Genomic DNA, 21,101 nt, shown 5'->3' with positions numbered 1-21,101 from the left:
ATGATGCGGTCTGTTCCTTAGCATCACATTCAAAAGTAGAGAAAGCCATTCCCCATTGGTGCTTGGTTGAGCAAAAAAGCCCGACGGCCGCACGGAGACGATTGAGGCGCACCCACGCCTGTCTTGCATGAAGCTGTTGTACCGGTTTGGTCGAAGTCGCTCAGTTTAAATGCGAAAGTAGTTTATCTTATGTCATCACCACAAAGCAAGTTGATTCTTTTATTCAGTAAGCAAATAAAGCAATGGACTAGGAAAGCACAATGCGTTGTTGCAAAATGTCACAGAAACATTACAAAGTCAGCTGGCTCGAGCTTTGACTATCTTCTCAAGGAGAAAGTCTGTTTGGATGCACGATCTTGGCAGTTTTGCAAACCGACGCAGATCGGTCATTGAGTTTCCGCTTGATCAAATGTTGCTTGCAGACTAGGCCTCTACTTTCATTGGGAGCCGTTGTGCCCGTTGAATAGAAAAGCGCCTTGGTGTTGCTCAACCCCAAGAAGTGAATCGCCGTTGTTTAATCTTTAAGTTTCTTTATCGGCAAGTCGGGTGCTCATCAACAGAACTGCTTATTAGACAGGGGCAGAAAAATAAACTTGGCTGTGTTTCGTCATTTAATTGCGAGTTTGAAATAATATATAAACAAATGGCGAAACACAACGTCACTGTCTCGTCTGCAATGACACAAGCACTGCAGGTTAAACTAAAATTTACATAAATTGCTCAGAAAACACAGGAGTACGCCAACCATTAAGGGCGGAACGAATCTTGCAAAATCACAAATTTCTGCACACGTCGTAGAAGTCAGAGTAACCTCAATGTGGTACTATAGGAACACCAAGACTTTATTTAGTGCTCCAAATTACTAGCAGATTGGTTGCTTTGAATTTTTACCCTCGTTTTGTGATAGCCTCGTAAACGGTTATTCATGGCAGTTTCGCATACTTGAAGAAGCTTTGAACCACTGACGCAGGCCCGGTCACCCAGATGGATAGAATAATTTATTACATCCCCTATGTGCCGCTGAATGGAGAGCCGTTCTGGAAATACATTACTCTAGCGCGGACCCTGAAAGCCGAACTAGCAGTGCTTGATCTTACGGTTTCTTTGTACACATATAGCTAATGATGTTGGAAAAGATGATCAAATGTTAATAACTTTGTGTACAAGCTATCCTAAAACTGTAAGAAAAGGCCGTTACAATAGGTCAATATGATTTACCAGTACCTTAAATAATGCCTCAATTCCTGCAAGACGTGAGATACAGGTCATAACCAATAATAAAAATAAAAAACAAGGAACACTATACGTGTGGTGGCATGAAGAATTTGTGAAATTCCACATTGGTTTCACCTAGCAAACTAATAAAATTCAATATCATGCACTTTAGAACAAGATAACGCATCAAAAACATAGGCACCTTACTTCAAAAAGTATAGCTAATACTGTGATTTGATGCAAAATATGAGATGCTTGTGTAGAGCAAAGAATAAAGGAGGGTGTGCTACCCAGTACCCAACTACCCATACAGTAATCAGTCATTTTTACATTGATTGAACATCTACAGAGTCAATATAAAAAGACGACTGGTTTGCTGTCTGGGTACATTAGTGTAAGAAAATCACAATTTTGTTGTCCACTGCGAACAGTCAATCAGATCAAGCACATGATTTTTCAAACATTGCAGCGCAGTCTTCTACAACAAACACAGTTGTATCTTTTCATATCAACTTGGGAAGCAAGCATTGCAACTATTTGAAGTAAAAAAAAAATGTTTCGCTCCATTTGGCGGTTTTTCCACCCGACTGAGTTCATGAATATTTAGAAGACGAAAGAGAATAAAACACATAAAAATTAAACAAAAATAAGAAACAGTTGAAGAAAAATAGGCTTTTGAGAAGCAAAGCTAGTGTTTTTTGTACCTAACCCGGTATAAACACAACGCAAGCAGTTTTCAGTACAGGTAAACCGGGTTTTGATGGCATTACTGGATATGATGCAATAGCTGTGGAAAGTATTGCAATATCTAGTTGTGCTGTCACAGAAAATAGCATGAAAAATGGGATGTTGAAAAAAAAATATCAGAATCACTGCACTGCAGCATTCATGCAACAATGTAGTGTGATAGTTTATGGTACATTGTGCAATGGTGAAATTAAATTATCTAAACACGTACCGGTATCACACTTGCGAAGAATAGTTTGAACGTGTTTTCCTCAAAAACTGTCTCGAAAACGAAATGCTACCGCGTTTTTATTTGCTACCACTTGAAAAATTTCAATATAAATAAAACATGGTTTGATTAAGCCGTCTTATCGTTTCAATTGCAAGGAAAAGATTTGTCCATGTGACTGTATTTGGCAGATGAGAATGGTCTGAACGCCTAGTTAATCTCATCAAAAAGTAAAAAGCCCAAAATGTAGTTACTAAACTCATGTTCAGCAAACGTTTCGAAAATTATAATGTCTTCATCTTCGGTGATATATATATCGGACGTCAGTGCTATAAGCATTTATAGCACTGAAGATGAAGACAGTATCGCTTTCGAAACGTTTGCTGAACATGAGTTTAGTAACTACATTTTGGGCTTTTTACTTTTTGATTAAGAATGGTCCCTTTATTGAAATTGATAAAAAAAAACGATAATCGAAAACTGTGGCCTTCACAGCGCAATTCTATTTGATAGATCATGGTTTCTCTATAAGTGCTGCAATGGTAAATCAACCTCACGCAAACACAGATGTCAATTTTCATGGAAACTCTGCCAAAGAAATATCATCTTGTTTCTGATTGTTAGCGATGTGATCATCTCCCTGAGATTCGACAAAATTCCTTTGCTGTCGACCTCTGTTGATGGCCTGCAAAACAAGTGTTCCGTGAAACTCGATAACACTTTGGAGCAAAATGATTGAATTGAAGGAAAGCCGCGTTGAGATGAGTGAAAACCATAGTGCCCAGAAATCACACAGTAAACTTACGCTTAGCCAACGTTCTGACAGCTACGAGAAATACAGTTTTCATTTACAAATGGAACCAAATCTCTTTCGCTTGATAGAAAGATCAGATGGTGAACGGAAGCATTTGTAACTTTTGAACCAACAAACTTTAAAGTAGGGTTTCAAGATGAGATGAACAATTGAACATTCATACTGGTCATGGCTATCACAACGAAACGTTACGATTGTTCTAAGTTTTAGTGTGGTGTCAAATGTTTGTTTTTATAAACTAAAGTTACATATATAATTTTCAGATAATAATACACTTTAAAAAATTCTAAAGGTATACAGTTTATTGAGTAAATCCAAGCAGGTCGTTAAAACGAAGAAACAAAACACTGTGTATGAAACCCAAAGGGTGTTATTTAATAATTACCCGTTGGTAGCAGCCTTTACATTTGCAACACAATATGAAAGGTACCACAATAATAATGACAGGAGAAGCCACAATGGCGAGAAGAGCCACTGCAATAAGCAATCCAACGACCTGGTGAATGAAAAAAAACGTTGCCTTTATTTTAATACATCTTTTCACCCCGGCATACAACTATCAGCACTAAATTAAGTGCTCACGTTGTAGCCATAAGATACATTCAAAGGATTTCACGATCAAGAGGAGGCTTTCGACAAAAGAACAGGGCGAAAGTGTTCGTAAGGCAACAAGCAAAAGTTAGCGTTTTTACATCGATGCAACGTCAAACAGGCTTTTATCAGCTGGGGTGTTATTAACTTTAACAATACATTTCAGAGCATATCAAAAAAGTTATTCGAACAAAAACGGTTTCTTTTAAAATCTAACATAAAAAGACCAGTTACCGGTAATACTGTCAGGAACAGTTCTGTTTATATGTAAATTAAAAACTATTTGGATTCAATTTATTTTACGTTTCGAAACACGTCTGGTTCAAAATACTTACCCCAATTCTGTGACGCATAACTTGTGCCCTGCTATGCCCCAACATGTCCCTGCACGGACCTTTATCGTAATGTCTTAACATAAAATCATTCTGAAAGAAACATTGCATATGTCGGATTATAGATCATCGTCAACCGATTTTGATTATTACAGGCCATGAATTAATCCTCATATTGTTATTGAGGGTGTGGCCTGTCTGTCTGACGAGAGTGAAGTCTTCTTCTCCACACCTCGCGATGTGTTGGAAGGAAAACTTAATATCTTCAATAGCATGGCAGGTGAGATGGATGCAAGATACATTAAAGAAAAATATAAAACCTCTGTAAAATGAAAATAAATAGGCATAAAGTCAAAAGATTTATGTTATTAGATACCAAGGTGGTCTCAAATTATATTAGATAGGTTTAAACTCTATAAAGGTAGAGTAATAGCTAATTGAAAATTTTAACTTGATCACATAGATACACTCATACTGCAGAAAATCAGTTACGGTTGCCAACAAACTCTTTGTCAGAAACACACTAAAACAAATTTTTTACAACAAATTAATCATAAAAAAAAATATTACTTACATCTAATAGCTTGAAGCAATACCAACAGAACACATGGCTGCAATTTCTGCATATCATTTGAGCACAGCCTCTGTCTTTCTCTATGAGAATGTCACACACGGGACATCTTTTTATGGAGGAATCGTTTCCTAAATTTAACCTAATCAAAAAGATTGAGTTGTTGACTTTGTGACGGAATGCCGAGAATATTATTTGTGGCACAATGTTGCAAATAAATAGCCTACATTGTCTCAACTTTCTATTTAAGTATTAGTGATGATTTGACACTTTCACTTACTACTTAGATTTAAAACTAACAGTTTATGTTTAAATTTTACAATTGAACAAAACCGTTTAAGCTATATGAATATTGAATATGCTAAATATATCCAGATAACAAAATACCACGATGGTGATCCACCAAAGTGTGTACTTCTTTTAGACTTGCATTAGTTTGTGATGTGCAAGATTTTCATGTCCTTACACGCTATTACAATTTGATGTCTACAACTACTTCAAAATGCTAATAACAGCAACATGAGCTGACAATTGACTAACATGACAATTGACCATGCTGTATCTGTAGTGCTAAGCAGCAGTACGCCCGTCACGTAATTTCAGAGTTGGATTTCCACCAACTCGTTATAGTTTGAGCGACCTGAGATTTTTGGATGGATCAAGTACAGTGAGGGTGCAGTGGTGCACCGAATATCTGGCATCCGTTACCTAATCTTATATATATTTGTTTTAGGGTGAGCAACAATAAAAACAACGGTTAACTTTGACCAGAAAGTTCGTTTCTGGTTCATTGGTACAAGTTATATATTTAAATGAGAAAAATTCGATTTACCCAGTTATGTTTTGCAACTTTTGAAACTCCGTTCCAAGGCTAAGAGAAAAAGTTGTACATTTGTGGCTAGGCTTCCACTGCAAGCAAATTAGATAATGTCTGATGAGTTTTGATAAAATTCTTGAAACAACTTCATTGCTTCACTACAGAAATACTTATTCACTGTAACAAATCAGAAATTACAAAACAATTTCTTGCCTTCTTCTGCACGCCATGCTACCACACGATGCTGAAGTCACGGGAAGAAAGCAAGAAATTGTTTTCAATAAGGCCTGGTGGACACTCTTATTATGTTTTTATGATTAGAAATTGTGTAGCGTTGTACCATATTGTATGAATGACACAGATCACATATGGCACAGATCAGAAACAACAGTGTCAAATTAAACTAAACAATCGAGTGTCATGTCACCACAAAATATTTAACCTTACAAAATTCTACAAATATTACCAAATTTATGAAGAGTTAAATGTTTTCACCTATTTCAAGTGAAAACAAGTATGACAAGCTGTATCAATACTTGGTGGAAAAATGACTCACCTCTGCTTTACATATGTTGCAGAACCGTAACTCACACTGAAAGATAAAAACTTACTTTGTTTACCTTACTTGCAAGCAATAACATTAGTTTGACATATTCATGCAAAACTTTGCTTGAGCTTACTGGCAACGATCAAGACAAACTAATTGGTGACGGAGATATTTGAGTCGACCACATGCATCAATGAAGTCAACAAGGCAGCATGCGCTTTGAAAACCTAATTTTTACCGGCTTCTACTCGTATACAAAGCGGTTCCATGGTTGCGTATCGAGAACTTTTACTTATATACAATAAAGTCCAGAAACAACTTCCCCGGCATAATAGCATTTGTAACTAAAAACAAAAAGTGAATTCATGTTGGTACTCACAGTCGGACAAGATACAGGGATAGGCTTGTTTATTGTTTCGTCGTTAGGTGAGGTGTCACACACGTGACAAACTGTAGCGCAAGATATTTGAGGACAGAACGTTCTGTGTGGATCTGTTGCCACTTCTAGAAAGTTGAACAAAAGCATATTTCGTGTACTGACAAATACACTGTATCCTTTTATTGCTTATTTCTACGGTCGGTGAGAAACATACATTTCGGTTTGATGTGGTTGGTTAATATTGTGAAGACAGTGTCTTTACTGGTTTATTGTTACTCCAAGTAGCGAAAGTTAAATGAGATCAAAACTGAAACTATGTGAATCAATGGAAACCGCTGATTACACAAAACTAGCAACCTCATGACACAATGGCTTAATAGAATGTGCGTCTGCAATTTTTTCGGCCGGTTTTCCCCAGTTCAGTTTCGTTTTCGTATTCTGACAATCACACAGAAAAACAACATCTGCTCAACACAGCAGAGAGAGGTCCAAGGTAAAGCCGACAAAACACAAACGTTAACGTATCATGTGATTCAGATTTTCAACTTTTATGGGATAATAATTATTTGGATTCAAACCTTGTTCAAATTTCAGTCGTTGATACTTTTCAAACGTCTCATCTTGCACCAGAGTTTTTATCTGAAATAAAATGCTATTTTATGGTATCACATAACAAACTTTAATAGTTCACAATCTACATAACGTTGTCATGTAGTTAAGGTAATCAAAAAGTTAAAGTCTGCTAGGACTGAACTGAAACTGAACAATGAACAATAACATGCTAAAATAGTAGTCAGACTATGTGTGAATAGCCCATCACTAACAGAACGCCAAATGTATTTTCTTTTGCTACAAAAAATTGAAAATATGTTGTTATCGTGCGTACATCTAGTATATCAAAAACTGTTGTTACACTTCACTGACATATTTTACCTCTTCTGCAGTGATGTGTCCAGCAGAAGTGCATTCTGAATCTGGGCAAGATATGGACAGTACAACACGGTCACGGATGAGCACTTCGATGTAACATTGCATACACTGAAAAGAAATAAAAGAAAGTTTTGTTTCAACTGTACCTTTGTTCTGCAATTCTCACAACCCAGCCTTGTTATGGAATAATGTTGTGCACAATAGATGACGACTTTAATGCGTAATAAACTTGAATACAAAAGTAGAAAACAGAAATTTTTTCAATCTGATTCCATTACACTGGTCTACAAAAAAAGATTTTTTTTCTGCGATTTGGACTTTGACAACTGATTTCAGGTAATCTTGGGGTGCTGAATCCGAATCTGAACTCAGATTTTTACTTTCACATCAAATTTTTGAGATATGATAACAAAAATACTTTATTTTTGCCAAAAGTGAAAGATTTGGCGTTGCGTTTATGACCAACATATGCAGTGTTATAAGTTAACGAAAGGTAAGTGTTAGGCAGGCCAAAACAGCTTAATAAAGGTTACTGAACAAGCATCGCCATAGGCCTGCCTAAATCTTTGTAGTTTCATGCAAAACATTGACGGGGATAGGGTCAGTTATACTTTTAGCCTCCCTTTTAGCTTGTTATTACTGCATGGTTAATAATAGTGAGAAGAAGCGAACATCCTGACGTCAGCACTGCCTGACTAGTCACTATAGAACAGCGAGCATTGTGTTTCGCTAACCAAACCGGTGTAGCCTCCACACTAGCCATCAAGACCATTTCCCAAAATCATGTGTTTCTCGACAGTCGAGTGTAGCAAGAACTCAGCGATAGACATGTGTTTCGCCCATGAGGCTGGGCTCATCAGTAGTCAGTACCGCACCAGTTCTTGCCACGTAGTTCTAAACCGCTGCTTTTGTCAGTCAATTGAATTCTTAATTCAAAAGAATGCATTCCAGATAGGGGTGAGCAGTGTTTCAACAACCAGCATAAGCTGAGAATCGAACCAGGTTTGCATCATTGGAAAAGACAACGCCTTATCCACTGCCTGATACAGTAGCAGAAAATGAGGCAAAAGTTTGTGAACGTGTCTTGGGTAGATCTGGTAAGAGTTTTGAAGCCAATAGAGCAAATTCAAGTAACGATTCCTAATCAGGGGCATACTTTTGTATAATTACCCGGGTTGTAGTGAGTACTGGGTAGCTACTCGGGTACCTAGGCAGCTACCCACCACAACCCTGGTATATAATTATACAAAAGTACCTGAGTGAGCTGGTCTTTTTTATATACAAAATCAGGGTTTTTTTAAAAATGACTTGGCTAAATATACAATACTAGTGTTGCCATATGAGGAATTCTGCTCTAATTTGAGAAAACTTGAAGTTGTTCAAGAAAAAAACTTGTGGCAACACCTGTGATAAACAAAGCTTTTTCTAAAAAGTTTTATTTTCAACAACTAATAAAGTAAATACTGCAAAGTTTGGGTGTTTATCGAGATTGTTATATTTTCTAGCAATAGTTTTGTTGCAACTTTTGCTAGAAAAGAAAAAAAAGTAGCCTAATGAATGTATATTGTATATGTTTGAACCAAATTACTGCTACATTTAGAAGGCTTAGCAACTCGTTGCTTAAGAGCATGAATTTTCACATGAATGCATATCACTTATATATAACATAAATAATAGTCCAACAAATTTTTTTGGCTATGTTTACATGACATAACGCATTTTTGCCAATAAAACTCCGGGTTTTTTTTTCATCAAAGAGCATGTTTTCGCCCAGAAGAACCTGAGCGGCCTGGGTTTTAATAAAAGAAACTCAGGTTTTTACAATCCTGATAATTATATTAGGTGTTTGCTAAAAATTGTTTGTTTACATTGTATCGTAATTGAAATTTAGCTAATTAACATTGTATACATACTCAGTCAGTTGCTCACAGAAAATCACTACATTGGATTATTGCAAGGCATGGCCAATTGGGCCATGGTGTTCTGATACTAAATATTTTGGTTAAATAGCTTGAAGATAATGTTAATTGATACTTTATAGCATAAAATCACAATTACGATTCTGTGTTTTAAAACACAGAAGTTGTTGGTATTATTATGTTAAAATACTATTTTTTTGATCATGGTGTACTGATTGTTTTATGAACCAAAACAAAAGAAACATTTACAGCTCAAGGCGCATAAGCGTAAATGTGAAAAAACAAAGTATGAGACATTTAGAATTTAATTTATTAACATACTTGTTTGCAAAAGGTACATTGACATGATGATATGGTAAACATCTCTGCATCTGGGGAAAACTCCTCCAAGCACAGCTTGCATAACTTCATCACTGAAACATTGACAAACCAGTTCAAAAACCACACATCAACAACTCAATATTATTAAATTGTTATTAAAGTAGAAATGATAATGTCTATACGGTACACACAAATGAGACACTGCCACACATGTGTCTCACAACTTCAAATACATTGCAGGCCTCGAAATTCGTTTTTGTTGATGGCGGACAAACGTGTCTGGTCTAAGCAGCTATCTCGGCGGACAAATTAAGTCTCACGGCGGACACACTGATTAACTTCCACCGAATGAGGTTGTGTGGCTTCTTGCGGCACAATGCTCTGGGCACGAATCAGAAAACTTCTACACTAATGCTACTATTTTCTGCTGTGCAAAGTTTCACTAGGCTTTTCTTAGGTTTATTTTTGCGTATCATGTGAGCGAAAGTGAATTTTCCCTGGGCCTTTTCTTTCTTACTGAAATACCAAAACTAAACAAATTTTGCTGCATCTTGCTGAAATAGGCTACTCGTATAATCTAATTTTGTAACCAACCTTGCCTTATCAATATTACTCGGAGATCAAAGCCAGACATTGTGACATGAGACTTGAACTAAGTTGCGCGTGATTAGTGTAAACGTACCGGTACTCCCATCGGTTTTTAGCGAAGAATTCACCTTTGTTACGCTGATTCAATGTCACCAATGGTTGAAGCAACGTAAAAATAGAAAGTTTTCCTGCTTGAATAGAAGCTAAGGGATACAGTATTCATATTTTCTGAATGCGCGCTAGAATGCGCGGAAATTATACATTCGCAACAATTATTTGTGCTATGCAATGACGATTTGTATTACTATTTCTCGGCGGAGAAATATGACCGACCTAAATGGTACTTTCCGTGGGCGTGGACATCACATGCTGTGACGGCGGACATGACCGCCGTGAATTTCGAGGCCTGCATTGTTATTCGTTATACATTATTATACATTCTTATTCCATTTATACCTGTTACAACTAGGGATGGGCAAAATAGAATAATTAGCTATTCTAGAATATTCTAGAATACTGAAACCGAATATAGAATACAGATATGTATTCTACAATAATTGACAGTTTTTACCATCGACACATTTTAATGATTTTTATGACTTTACAAAAACAATGAACATCACAAAAATTGCTTATCGCAGTGTAACTTTCACCAGTCAAACGAGATCTCAACTTGGTGGCAGTTAAACCTGCACTTGAAAAACATCTCTCTGAAGAAGCAGATGTAGCAGGTACACAAAAATATTTTGAAACTAACTGACAGAAACAAGAAAATTGGTTTTTGTTTTGCTTTCCATCAAACAAGGGCGTTTTGAAGAGATGTAGTGAATGCTTTCAACAACGTGAGATATGTATCTATTTCTGAAGCAGGGGAAGCCAAATTTGCTGATTCATCTTCACTACTGCAAGCAGCATCTTCAATCCCACAGCTCAACAAGTCGTCCATGTCAATGTACTGGCATGTACGGTATTACAGGCCCGTAGCCAGCCGGGGGGCCTCGCCCCTCCACCTAAAAATTGTTGCCCCCCTGGCAAAATCCCAACATTCTCGAGCAACAGCTACAATTATAATGATTTTGTCCATTTAAATTGTTTCGGCCCCCCTAAAAAAAAATTGCCCCCCCCCCCTTGCTCTGCGGCAGTACAGTAAAAGGCTAAGACAAAGCCCCCGTACGTACTTCAGCAGGGAGGGTCGCTAATTCGCACACCCTGTGGTCGACGTTGCCCTGCATACGAGAGTGGGAGCCCACGATGTTAGCGAAGGCAAGTCGACTGTTGTATTCTACCAGAAACAACTTAGGTTTGTGGTACCGAAATCTGCAATGTCCCTAAAAAGCGGATTAAGCTGTTTCGTACTACACTTCCGCAAGACTGTGAGGACTACAAAGCGCTTGACAAGAAAGATCTCTTTAATGCGAACAATGAAACTCGTGCGTTTTCCGACGCCGCATCGCACTGAATCGATAAACAATTCTACTTTCGCTGCAGCGAATTCGTTGCGATCAAACGGACTATTACGAAGTGGATCGTTAAAGCGGTTTCAATTATCCGATTTCATATGCATTTTGAAACCGGTTAGACTCTACAACCGGTTATTCTATATTCGGTATTCTATTTTGCCCATCCCTAGTTACAACTTAAAAAAGGTGTGCCTAATGGCTTTATTATCACAAAGGTAGCCTAAGGCCCTAGCCCCTAGGTCAGTGACTTCAAATTCACTGAACCAAAAATTCCATGATTAATAGGCACTTTGAGCATATGGTTTTCCAATCAAGTTTGTGCATCTGCAGTTTGTGCCCATGCAAATCTGCTCATGTACATTCGCCCATATGGTTGAAACTGCACAGGTCTGCAATTTTGTGATGTAGCTACCATGGTCAATGGCCAGATCTCATTTTGCTGATCAAAAGTTAAACATTTAAGCAAAGTGCACAGTTTGTTTTTGTTTGTGGTTCAACAAGACAACCACTCTAACAAAGCTGTGATCAAATTTTTCCTTTCATCAAGTACCGTATGCTAATATTCATTGGGAAACAAGCAAGTAGCGATAAAAACAATTTTGCATTGAAGCAATTTATGAAAGCTAAAACAAAGTACATAAATTAAATGATTTATGCTTTTTTTTGTTAACAGTAGAAGTGTCTAACAATCTGTAGAGCGCAATACAACAATCTATTATTATACCAACATGCTGATGATAGGGTAAGTTTGGATGCATTTCTAGGTCCCTAGTTGCACCTTAAAATAAGTTCCAAAAACACAATGTCCTACAAGGGTGCAAGTAATTCGTACCATGAACAACTCGTACCGTCAGTTCGTACCTTGAAAAGATCGAGAGAAAAAAAATAAAAAAAGCCGAAGTCGCTGATTGCAGTTTCCGCAAGGTTAGAGTATCGGTATCCGCAAACAAACTGAAAAGTTCGTGAGAAAAAAATAGAACATTGCTGATTGCAGTTTCCGTTTTTCCGCAGTTTCCGCAAACATTTTAAAAGGGTTAGGGTTGATCGGAGTTTCTGCAACCATTTTAAAAAGGGTTAAGGTGTTTCCGCAAACAAACAAACTAAAAAGATCGAGAGAAAAAAATAGAACAAAGCCGAAGTCGCTGATCGCAGTTTCCGTTTTTTCCCCAGTTTCCGCTAACATTTTAAAATTTCCGGTAATAATCCTAAGAGTTTGCCGAAGTTGCTGATCGCAGTTTCTGCAAACATTTTAAAAGGGTTAGGGTTGATCGGAGTTTCCGTAAACATTTTAAAATTTCTTTAAATGATCCTAAGAGTTTTTGTTTATTTGCGGAAAATTTTAAATGTTTGCGGAAACTGCGATCAGCGACTTCGGCGTTTTTATTTTTTCTCTCGATCTTTTCAAGGTACGAACTGACGGTACGAATTGTTCATGGTACGAATTAGGTTGCATCCGTCCTACAACATGATGTCCAATTTTTGATTATGCTATTTTGAAATTAAGTTGGCAGTGGCTATTTGACCGGCGCCGGTCTTTGAATCTGAAACACCATTTGACCGGTCATGACATCACTATACATGCATTTCTTTCTTTTTCTCTTTCAAGCAAAAGACGAGAAGCGCGTATATAATATAAGTTCTAAATTCCACAATTTTATTCAACTCAATCCGTGGTGCATAAATTGCGATACTTCGCCGGCTTCTATTCTAGAGGGAATGAGTTCGATACTACCTGAAACCGTTTTTTTTTTTAACTAAATTTTGGCCCGAAGTGCATGTTTGCAGTCAATTTTTAATTTGAGTTGCATTACATTTACATTCCATTACCATTTTTTTAAAAGAAGCATTGTATATAACTAACTTGTTGAGAGCAAAAATGCAATGCTTCGTTCGGCAAACACGGTCACATCAATCAATCATTTTATTTTTCGTCATTAATGCGTCCGGGACGAAAAAGATAACTGCAAAAATCGATATAGACCTACCAGCACGTTAATGAACGGGAAAAGGTGGCAAATCCTTGAAAGGTTCAGTACAGTAGAATTCGCCTATAGTGCCACCTGAAGGGACCGCGAAAAAAGTGTCACCATAACCGAAGTGTCACTATAGCCGAATTCTACTCAACTGCTGCGTATGCAAACGGGACTTTGCAACAGGTGTCACTATAGGCGAAGTGTCACTATAGCCAAAGTCACTATAGGCGAATTCTACTGTAGTTACTAGTTAGCACGGCCACAAATGGAAAATTACCCAGAGAAATTCTCAAATTCCAGCAAATTAAAAAAACTCTAACTTTATTACTCACATTTGAAGACATAAAAAATTGGGCTGTAGGCAACTCAAATTAAAAATTGACTACAAAAATGCACTTCGGGTCAAAATTTATTAAAAAAAAAAAAAAAGAATGTTTCCGGGTACGGTAGTATCGAACTCATTCCCTCTAGAATAGAAGCCGGCGAAGTATCGCACGCATCACGAATCGAGTTGAATAAAATTGTGCAATTTAGAACTTATACAGGCCTCGAAACAACTTTTTTTTTCCGGCGGCCAAACGTGTCCGACTGAAGCAAGCTGTTCGGCGGCCAATCACAAGCACATGGCGGCCATCGGAACGTCGACACGCATCAACATACAGTCTTCAAAATTAGCACATTTTTACGTCGGCAAAAACGTTGCCGAGGCCAAACGAAAAAAGTTGAAATTGCCTCGGCAATTGCTGTGAACGTTTATTACGAAACAATTGTACCAAAACGAGAAGCGAAAAATATACTAGAGTAGTCTATCACGACCGCACTGTTTGATTTGTTGTGATGTAATAATACCAAAAGTAGCGATAAAGCGAGCAACAAGATACGCACGTCGCACGCTGTTACAGTGATTCACGTTAAATAAATCACAGGCGGAAAAGTAAGTTAATTTTGGGTTGATTCAACGTTCGAGTCAGCACAGATCGATTTAATTTTCCGGCGGGTTATACTGCATAACAACAATGCCCAATAAGAAATTTACGTTTGTTTTACATTAAATCGACATCTAGTAACGATGAATTATCATAAAATAACGTTAATTGCTCAACCAGGTACCGGTAACAAATTAATAGCTCCCTGCGAGAAGATTGCCTCGATTTACGTATACACTGACATAATTTCGGCACAATTGCGACACTGCGAACAACACAAAGTCTGTTTGATAAAGAACTAGCTGTCAGAATCGGAATCATCAGATGCTGTATCGGAGCACGAGGTTGTCACGTCATCACTGGAATCAGACGTCTTCGCCTTTCGCAACGAAGCGTCCACGTTTTGCGGCTTTCGGGCTTTGATACCAATCCACACGCCTCTTTCTTTTTCATAGAGCTCCATCAGGGTGTTGACTAAGGAACAAATCTATGGCTGTGCCATAACGACTGGGAGGAATGTCTAACCCTAACCTTGCAAGCGCTCGTGTGGCCTCGGCATTTTTATTGCCGACGCTAATTTCGAAGACTGAATAGTTCGCATCAAGAAAGTGTATTGTGATGTCACTTGCATCCTGCGGATGTCAGACATCAGCTGCTTGGTCAAACAATAATGTTAACAATTCAAGCATAGACAGTGTGTATTGTGATTTATCGGGTGCTTTGACTGCTTTCTAATCCTTTGTGATTATAAGTGGCAAAGTACTTTATTCACAAGGCCGCTTGCGTAAAATTTTCTCGGAACTTCATGGCGGACAAATGCGGCCGACGGAAGGGCGACACCGGCGGACAAAATGTCGGTTTTTGTAGGTTAATCGCGGCCATGGCCGCGATGGCCGCCTTCAGTTTCGAGGCCTGTTATACATATATATTATATACGCGCTTCTCGTCTTTTGCTTTGAAAAAGAAAAAGGTGCCTGCATATTGACGTCATGACCGGTCAAACAGTGTTTCAGATTCAAAGACCGGCGCCGGTCAAATAGCCACTGCCAATTAAGTTTTGTTTGTTTGTCGTATCCAGGCTTACACCCGGTGGTTAAAGATTTAGATTAAGTGGACGGGAAGGCAAGGAAGCCAATCTTCGTGTCCACTTTCAGTCCTTCAGGCATGCCTTAAGTGTCCTGCCAAAGACACAGCCGCATGCTCTTGAACGTTGTCGAACTAGCACCCGTTTGATTGCCGTTCCAGCGCTCTCACCAGTCGGCTATGCAGCCGACGATGAAATTAAGTGAAAATGCATCATAATTCAAACTTACATATCATGAATTCTTTTTTTTGCACTCTTTATCTAGTTCTTAATTTGAATTTTTTCAACACATAGGCCTACCTACTGCTTGTTTATGCTATAATATAAATGACAAGATAACTGATGCTTTGTTTGTTCATTTCATTCCAATTAACAAAGTGGACAAGACATAGCCTGGTCAAAAAAGTTGCATTTTTAGATCTCCTGTATTCTGCTAATCTGGTTGCAATTGGTTACCGTATATCAGTAAGGGTTGTGTATTTACCTTTATGCTACTGTACCAAAAAAATAAAAGTGCACTTACCAACAACAGAAACAGAATGTGATTCAGAATCCTCCATTTTCTTTAATTATTGGTACTTAAAAAACAGTTGTTTGTTGGTGACAAAGAATGTTTTTCATCAGGGTGCTTGATGTTTCAACATTTATTGATCGATAGCTCTTAATAAACTGTATTTATTGATAGTCTGGCATAAGTGTTTAGTCTAATTGTTAGAAACAACGCTCATACTTATAGTGCCACAAATATAACTAGTTCAGATCAGTATTCTTTTTTTGCTTAAACAAAAACAAAAGGAAGTAGCTAACTAGCTAGGCCTACATCTACAGCGCCATACATTTAGCCATTCCATGCATTTTTTTAATCTACAACACTCTTGTTGCGCTATTGCAAAACCATAGTGGCAATAGCTATAAGTCTATCATTGCTGGCCAACTTTTACGTACAAATAAAAATAAAAACTTCCAAAATATCGAAAGTGGAAAAAGTGAAAAAAGCGATCACAACAAAAACAAAGCTTGAGATTGAGTGTGATCATAGACATCTTACAATGATTAGTGATTGATTGATAATCTCGGAAAACTTTAAACAGCGGATATTGGATAGGATAATGCATGGATAATATGCGGAAAAATAAAATAGAATAATTAGTAGCCCATAAAAAAATGTAAAGTCGGTTCAGAAGCTTTATCTTTGGGCTGAGAAAGCCTCTGAAATGTTATTCCTGGAAGTTCTGCATACTTCTAGAGTATTTAACCACTGAGGCTGGCTTGTAAAGATGGGCATCGTGACTCGTGAGCTCCGATTGTTGAAGTGATGTTTGTTTGTTTGTTTGTTTTATTATCTTTATCCTGCATTGCGAGAAAGCGGACTTGAGCGCTATGCATCGGTGTACGCCTTCCGACGTACACCTGACCCACGCTGCAGCCGACTGCAATGTCTGTTTCCGGTTGTCTACTCTATTTATGACTTAAATTTGGTACTACCCATTACTCGAAATCGATCACTGGGTAGAGGCAATTATCGTAAAGTTTCTTGCGCCAAGAGAAACAACAGCAAGTGCGAGTGGCTGGAGTCGAACATGCAGGCTCTCGACTGCGAGTCCAACGCGCTAACCACTCGGCCACTGCTGCCGACTGTTGTTTGTTGTGTAAAATGCATCCACGAGGTGCCGCTGAATGAAAGCAGATCAAATACGTTGCTCAAGCACAAACATCGCGAGTCGAATCACACTGCTTGGTCCTGCGGTTTCTTCGTGCATAAAGTCAGGCATTTAACGAACTCGTAGTTCAAATGAAGCAGAAAGTTTGTGATCAGCCGAATGGAAGGACTCGGGGCCAATTTTGTCGGGTTATTAAGTTTGAGAAGGCCAATATATTCCGTTGGGAGATGAATAGATGAGACAACCAAAAATGATGTGATTGGCTGTTTGCTCCGTCGCACTACACTGACACGCAGCAGAGACCCTCATACCTCAACATGCCAAGCAAGAATTAAAATACCTCGTTCCCGTTCTCAATCGGTTCAGCGTAGCTAACCCACTCCCGTCTTTGAAGCTTAGAAATTAGGGTAGACTGGGGTAAGAAAAGAAGCCCCCCTTAAGCAAGAACACGCACCAATCTTCACCTTCACTATTTACTGAATCATTCACCATGTTAACATAAAGGCACAATGCGACTAAACAAATTGGCCATAAAAGCAAAGATGACATTTTTGAACGAAGCTCAAAATAAGACAAAAATTAAAATTACTGAAAGGGGCGTTTTACCCCTGCGCTGGGGCAAAAAGCCTATGGGGTGGGCGTTTTACCCCACAAAGCTTTATGAGCCAGAGATGATCTCAAACAGAGAAATAGTTTGTTAACTTTGTTGTGACGTTGCCAGTTTAAGTAAATTTAAGATACAGTAACAATGTTGACATTATGCTCCCTACCAAAACCTAACATTTGCTGACTTTAACTCATGTTTCATTATTTCCAGGCTAAAAAACAAGAAAATATTTTATTTCTATGCTGATATCTTCATGATTTAAATGCATTCAGAATTTGAAATATCTAGGCATTTTGCAGAAAGTTATTTGTACTGAAAAGATTTAATCTAACAAGCATCAGCCCTGTATAACATAATATGCTAGGTTATGTAGCATAGCCTACAATAGATTTAAAAAATATTGTCCAACTAGAGTTCATCATCTGAGCTGCAGTTTTGGCAGACATAAACACATTCACCAGGGGTGCATTCTTCATGTGCCCAATGCTTACACATGCTGCATTGCATCCACTTTTCTCCTGGCCTACTGTTAGAAAACGGCTCCCCACATACTAAGCAAGGCCATCTCTCATCATCTGAATCATCAGCAACAACGTTCTTCTTAATTATCTTTTGCTTTCTTTTAGCTGCCCTATGCATGGACACAGTCTTCTTTTGGTTTCTTGAAAGTTTGCTAGTAGCAAGTTTCTTTTCCTGTAACATCTTTTTATAAGGAGAAGATGTGATTAATTGTGCTTGCTCTGACGAACGTTTTCGTTTGGGTTGAGCACTCGATGTGGCAAGCTTAGGTGTGCACAGCTCAAACAGAACTCGTTTTGCTCTTACAATGTCTTCTCTCATAGAATCAGCTGATGAAGTTGACGGCATATTATGATGAAAGGTTACATCAGTAGGCCTACCATGTTGGCTTTCCAAGGACCCTTCATTTGGCTGCTTTGTCAAGGACCCACCACTTGCTTGCTTTTCTTGAGACTCGTCTATTTGTTGCTTTTCGGAGGATTCATCACTTTGCTGGTTTCCCAGAGACCCATCACTGTGCTGTTTTTCCTGGGACCCATCACTTTGCTGGTTTCCGAGAGACCCATCACTGTGCTGTTTTTCCTGGGATCCATCACTTTCCTGGTTTCCCTGAGTCCAATAAATTTGCTGCTTTTCCACGGATCCATCACTTTGTTGGTTTCCCAAAGACCCATCACTTTCCTGAAACTTTTGAACTTCTGGATCAGATTGGTAAGAAACTTCATTCTCACCAACTTCTACAAAATCTTCATCTGTAAAAATACAGTCATTGAAAGGCCAGAGCCCACACACTCTAAATCCATTGACAGATTTTTCAATGGTTGCCGATTTGTTATAAGCTACTGCAAAAATTCCAGCTATTGGTCACAGCGGTAAACCATAATTTCTTCGTGGGAAAATTGTAACTTAAAGTTCCCGGATCCTTTCGTCTGCATATAATGACCGAAGAAACACACACTTGAACTTCTTTTCAAAAAGTGTATTTCTGTAAAAATTAGCCCACGGCTACCGAAAACGAGGGGGTGCAACGCGTACACCACTGAAAACTGTCACTACAGAACAGATTACTTGGATAAAAGACGGAACCTTTGTCCAGCTAGCAAGCACTAAGCCAACAGTTAAATGTGCGGCCAACTTTCAAACAATCATTTTACGAATGACCAGAATAGATAGCAATATCTCAAATTCACGTATGCAGTACTGTGACGCAATAATGAAAGACAATTATGAAGTCATTCCAACAGGTGTTTAAAGCTGATGTAATATTTTATGTCAGGCCCAAACAGGCCCAAACAGGTTTGACACAAGTCTTATGACGATGTGCAATTTTGGCACATTTTCTAGCAACTTCCATGACATAATATTCAGTAGACTTGAACGGTTTTTATATGACGTTTGATTAGGTGAACAATTGTCTGGAACATAGCGGCCCCTAGTTATGACAGTCTGACATGGCATAACTAAAAAAGAATTGACGACAATTGTGAGCCAATGAATAAAAACACATGATACACAAATTGTTTGAACCACTCACGTTTAAGTTAATAGGCAAATACAAAGGGCATGCAAAGAATGAACAGCAATAAGAAATAATACACGACGATACATGAAATTGGTACCATAGGTACACGCTAAAATGACGCTATATACAATAGTTGCGATAATAACCGACTGTTCCGGGCTCAGACAAGTATCGGCCACCGCAGACAAAACCAGGCTCAAACCCTAACACTAATTAGGTGTTCTTTACGAGGGCGAGGCACGAAATATCCCTCAACACGTAGTCTACTTTCACTTTCCCCGTACTCTCATCATAGTTGCAGGCGGCAACTTTGGCTCTACGAACCACAGGCTTCCCTTTCCTAATTTGTGGAACTACCTCATGCACCCTCCCAAGTTGATACTTCCCACGTTTACCAATGTCTTGGAGAGAACCTACCACTACAAGTTGACCAGGCTCCAAATTCTCGGCCATTTTTAGCCATTTTTTCCGGCCCTGAAGACCTGGCAAGTAAAAATCGATCCATTTACTCCAAAACTGCTGAGAAAGTGACAAATTGAACCGATAATCCCTTCTTAATTGGTCACGATCATGTGGTTGCCCAACAGCACAGTATGGGTCTAAGTATGGGGTCAAAAGTGAGGCAGGGGTGATGACAGTAAAATCCCTAGGGTCGTCACTCAAAGGTACCAAAGGGCGTTCGTTCACGATCCGAACGGCACTGCCTGTGTACGTAAGCAGTTCAATAAAATTGGGCTTACGAATTGAAGAGTCCAAAATGTGAAAAAATGCAATTTTAAATTGTTTAACCATTGCCTCCCAGGCGCCACCTTGCGCCGGAGCATACGGAGGTATAAATTCCCAGTTTATCTCTCTCTGTCTCAGGGCGTTGTGAAATTCAGCTGATTCTATCAACTCGGGTAACTTCTTAGATGCTGCCTGAAAGGTACTTCCATTATCGGAATAGATAGCATTAACCTGCCCACGTAAATCTGTAAACCTTGTAAAGGCAAGTAAAAAATCACTCAGCGACAATGACGTGACCAGCTCAACATGAATAGCGCGAGATGCCATACATGTGAATAAGAGTCCCCAAGCTTTTTTGTGACTCCTACCTTCAACAAAGGTCAATGGTCCAAGATAGTCTAAGCCGCAATCAAAAAAGGGTTTCCTATGGGCAGTTGTGCGAGACAAAGGTAAATCAGACATGAGCTGCCTTATAGGCCGAGCTTTCTCAATCGCACATACACCACAATCATTAAGATACCTCTTCACGGAAGCATTACCATTAGCGATCCAAAACTTCTGTCGCGTAGACAACAAAGTGTGCTGTACTCCACAGTGCGCATTTCGATTATGATGCGACAGTACAACAAGCCTAGTGAAGGGGT

General features: G+C 38.6%; 1 protein-coding gene across 1 annotated transcript; it reads right to left on the bottom strand.

The window, feature by feature from the left end:
* Nucleotides 1–307: 307 nt before the first annotated feature.
* On the bottom strand, nucleotides 308–16,064 carry LOC145764673 (putative E3 ubiquitin-protein ligase RNF144A-B). The gene is made up of 11 exons (XM_082576321.1): nucleotides 15,946–16,064; nucleotides 9,392–9,483; nucleotides 7,155–7,259; nucleotides 6,800–6,860; nucleotides 6,222–6,346; nucleotides 5,852–5,887; nucleotides 5,311–5,387; nucleotides 4,482–4,620; nucleotides 3,911–4,000; nucleotides 3,370–3,480; nucleotides 308–2,855 (listed from the first exon to the last, which is right to left on the bottom strand). The coding sequence occupies exons 1-11, from the start codon at nucleotides 15,980–15,982 to the stop codon at nucleotides 2,748–2,750; spliced, it is 981 nt and encodes a 326-aa protein (XP_082432447.1). The 5' UTR covers nucleotides 15,983–16,064; the 3' UTR covers nucleotides 308–2,747.
* Between the last annotated feature and the right edge of the window lie 5,037 nt (nucleotides 16,065–21,101).

The sequence above is a fragment of the Aplidium turbinatum genome, chromosome 2 (genome assembly GCF_918807975.1).
Source record: "Aplidium turbinatum chromosome 2, kaAplTurb1.1, whole genome shotgun sequence".
Classification (NCBI taxonomy): domain Eukaryota; kingdom Metazoa; phylum Chordata; class Ascidiacea; order Aplousobranchia; family Polyclinidae; genus Aplidium; species Aplidium turbinatum.
This window is presented reverse-complemented; position numbering and strand designations above follow the sequence as displayed.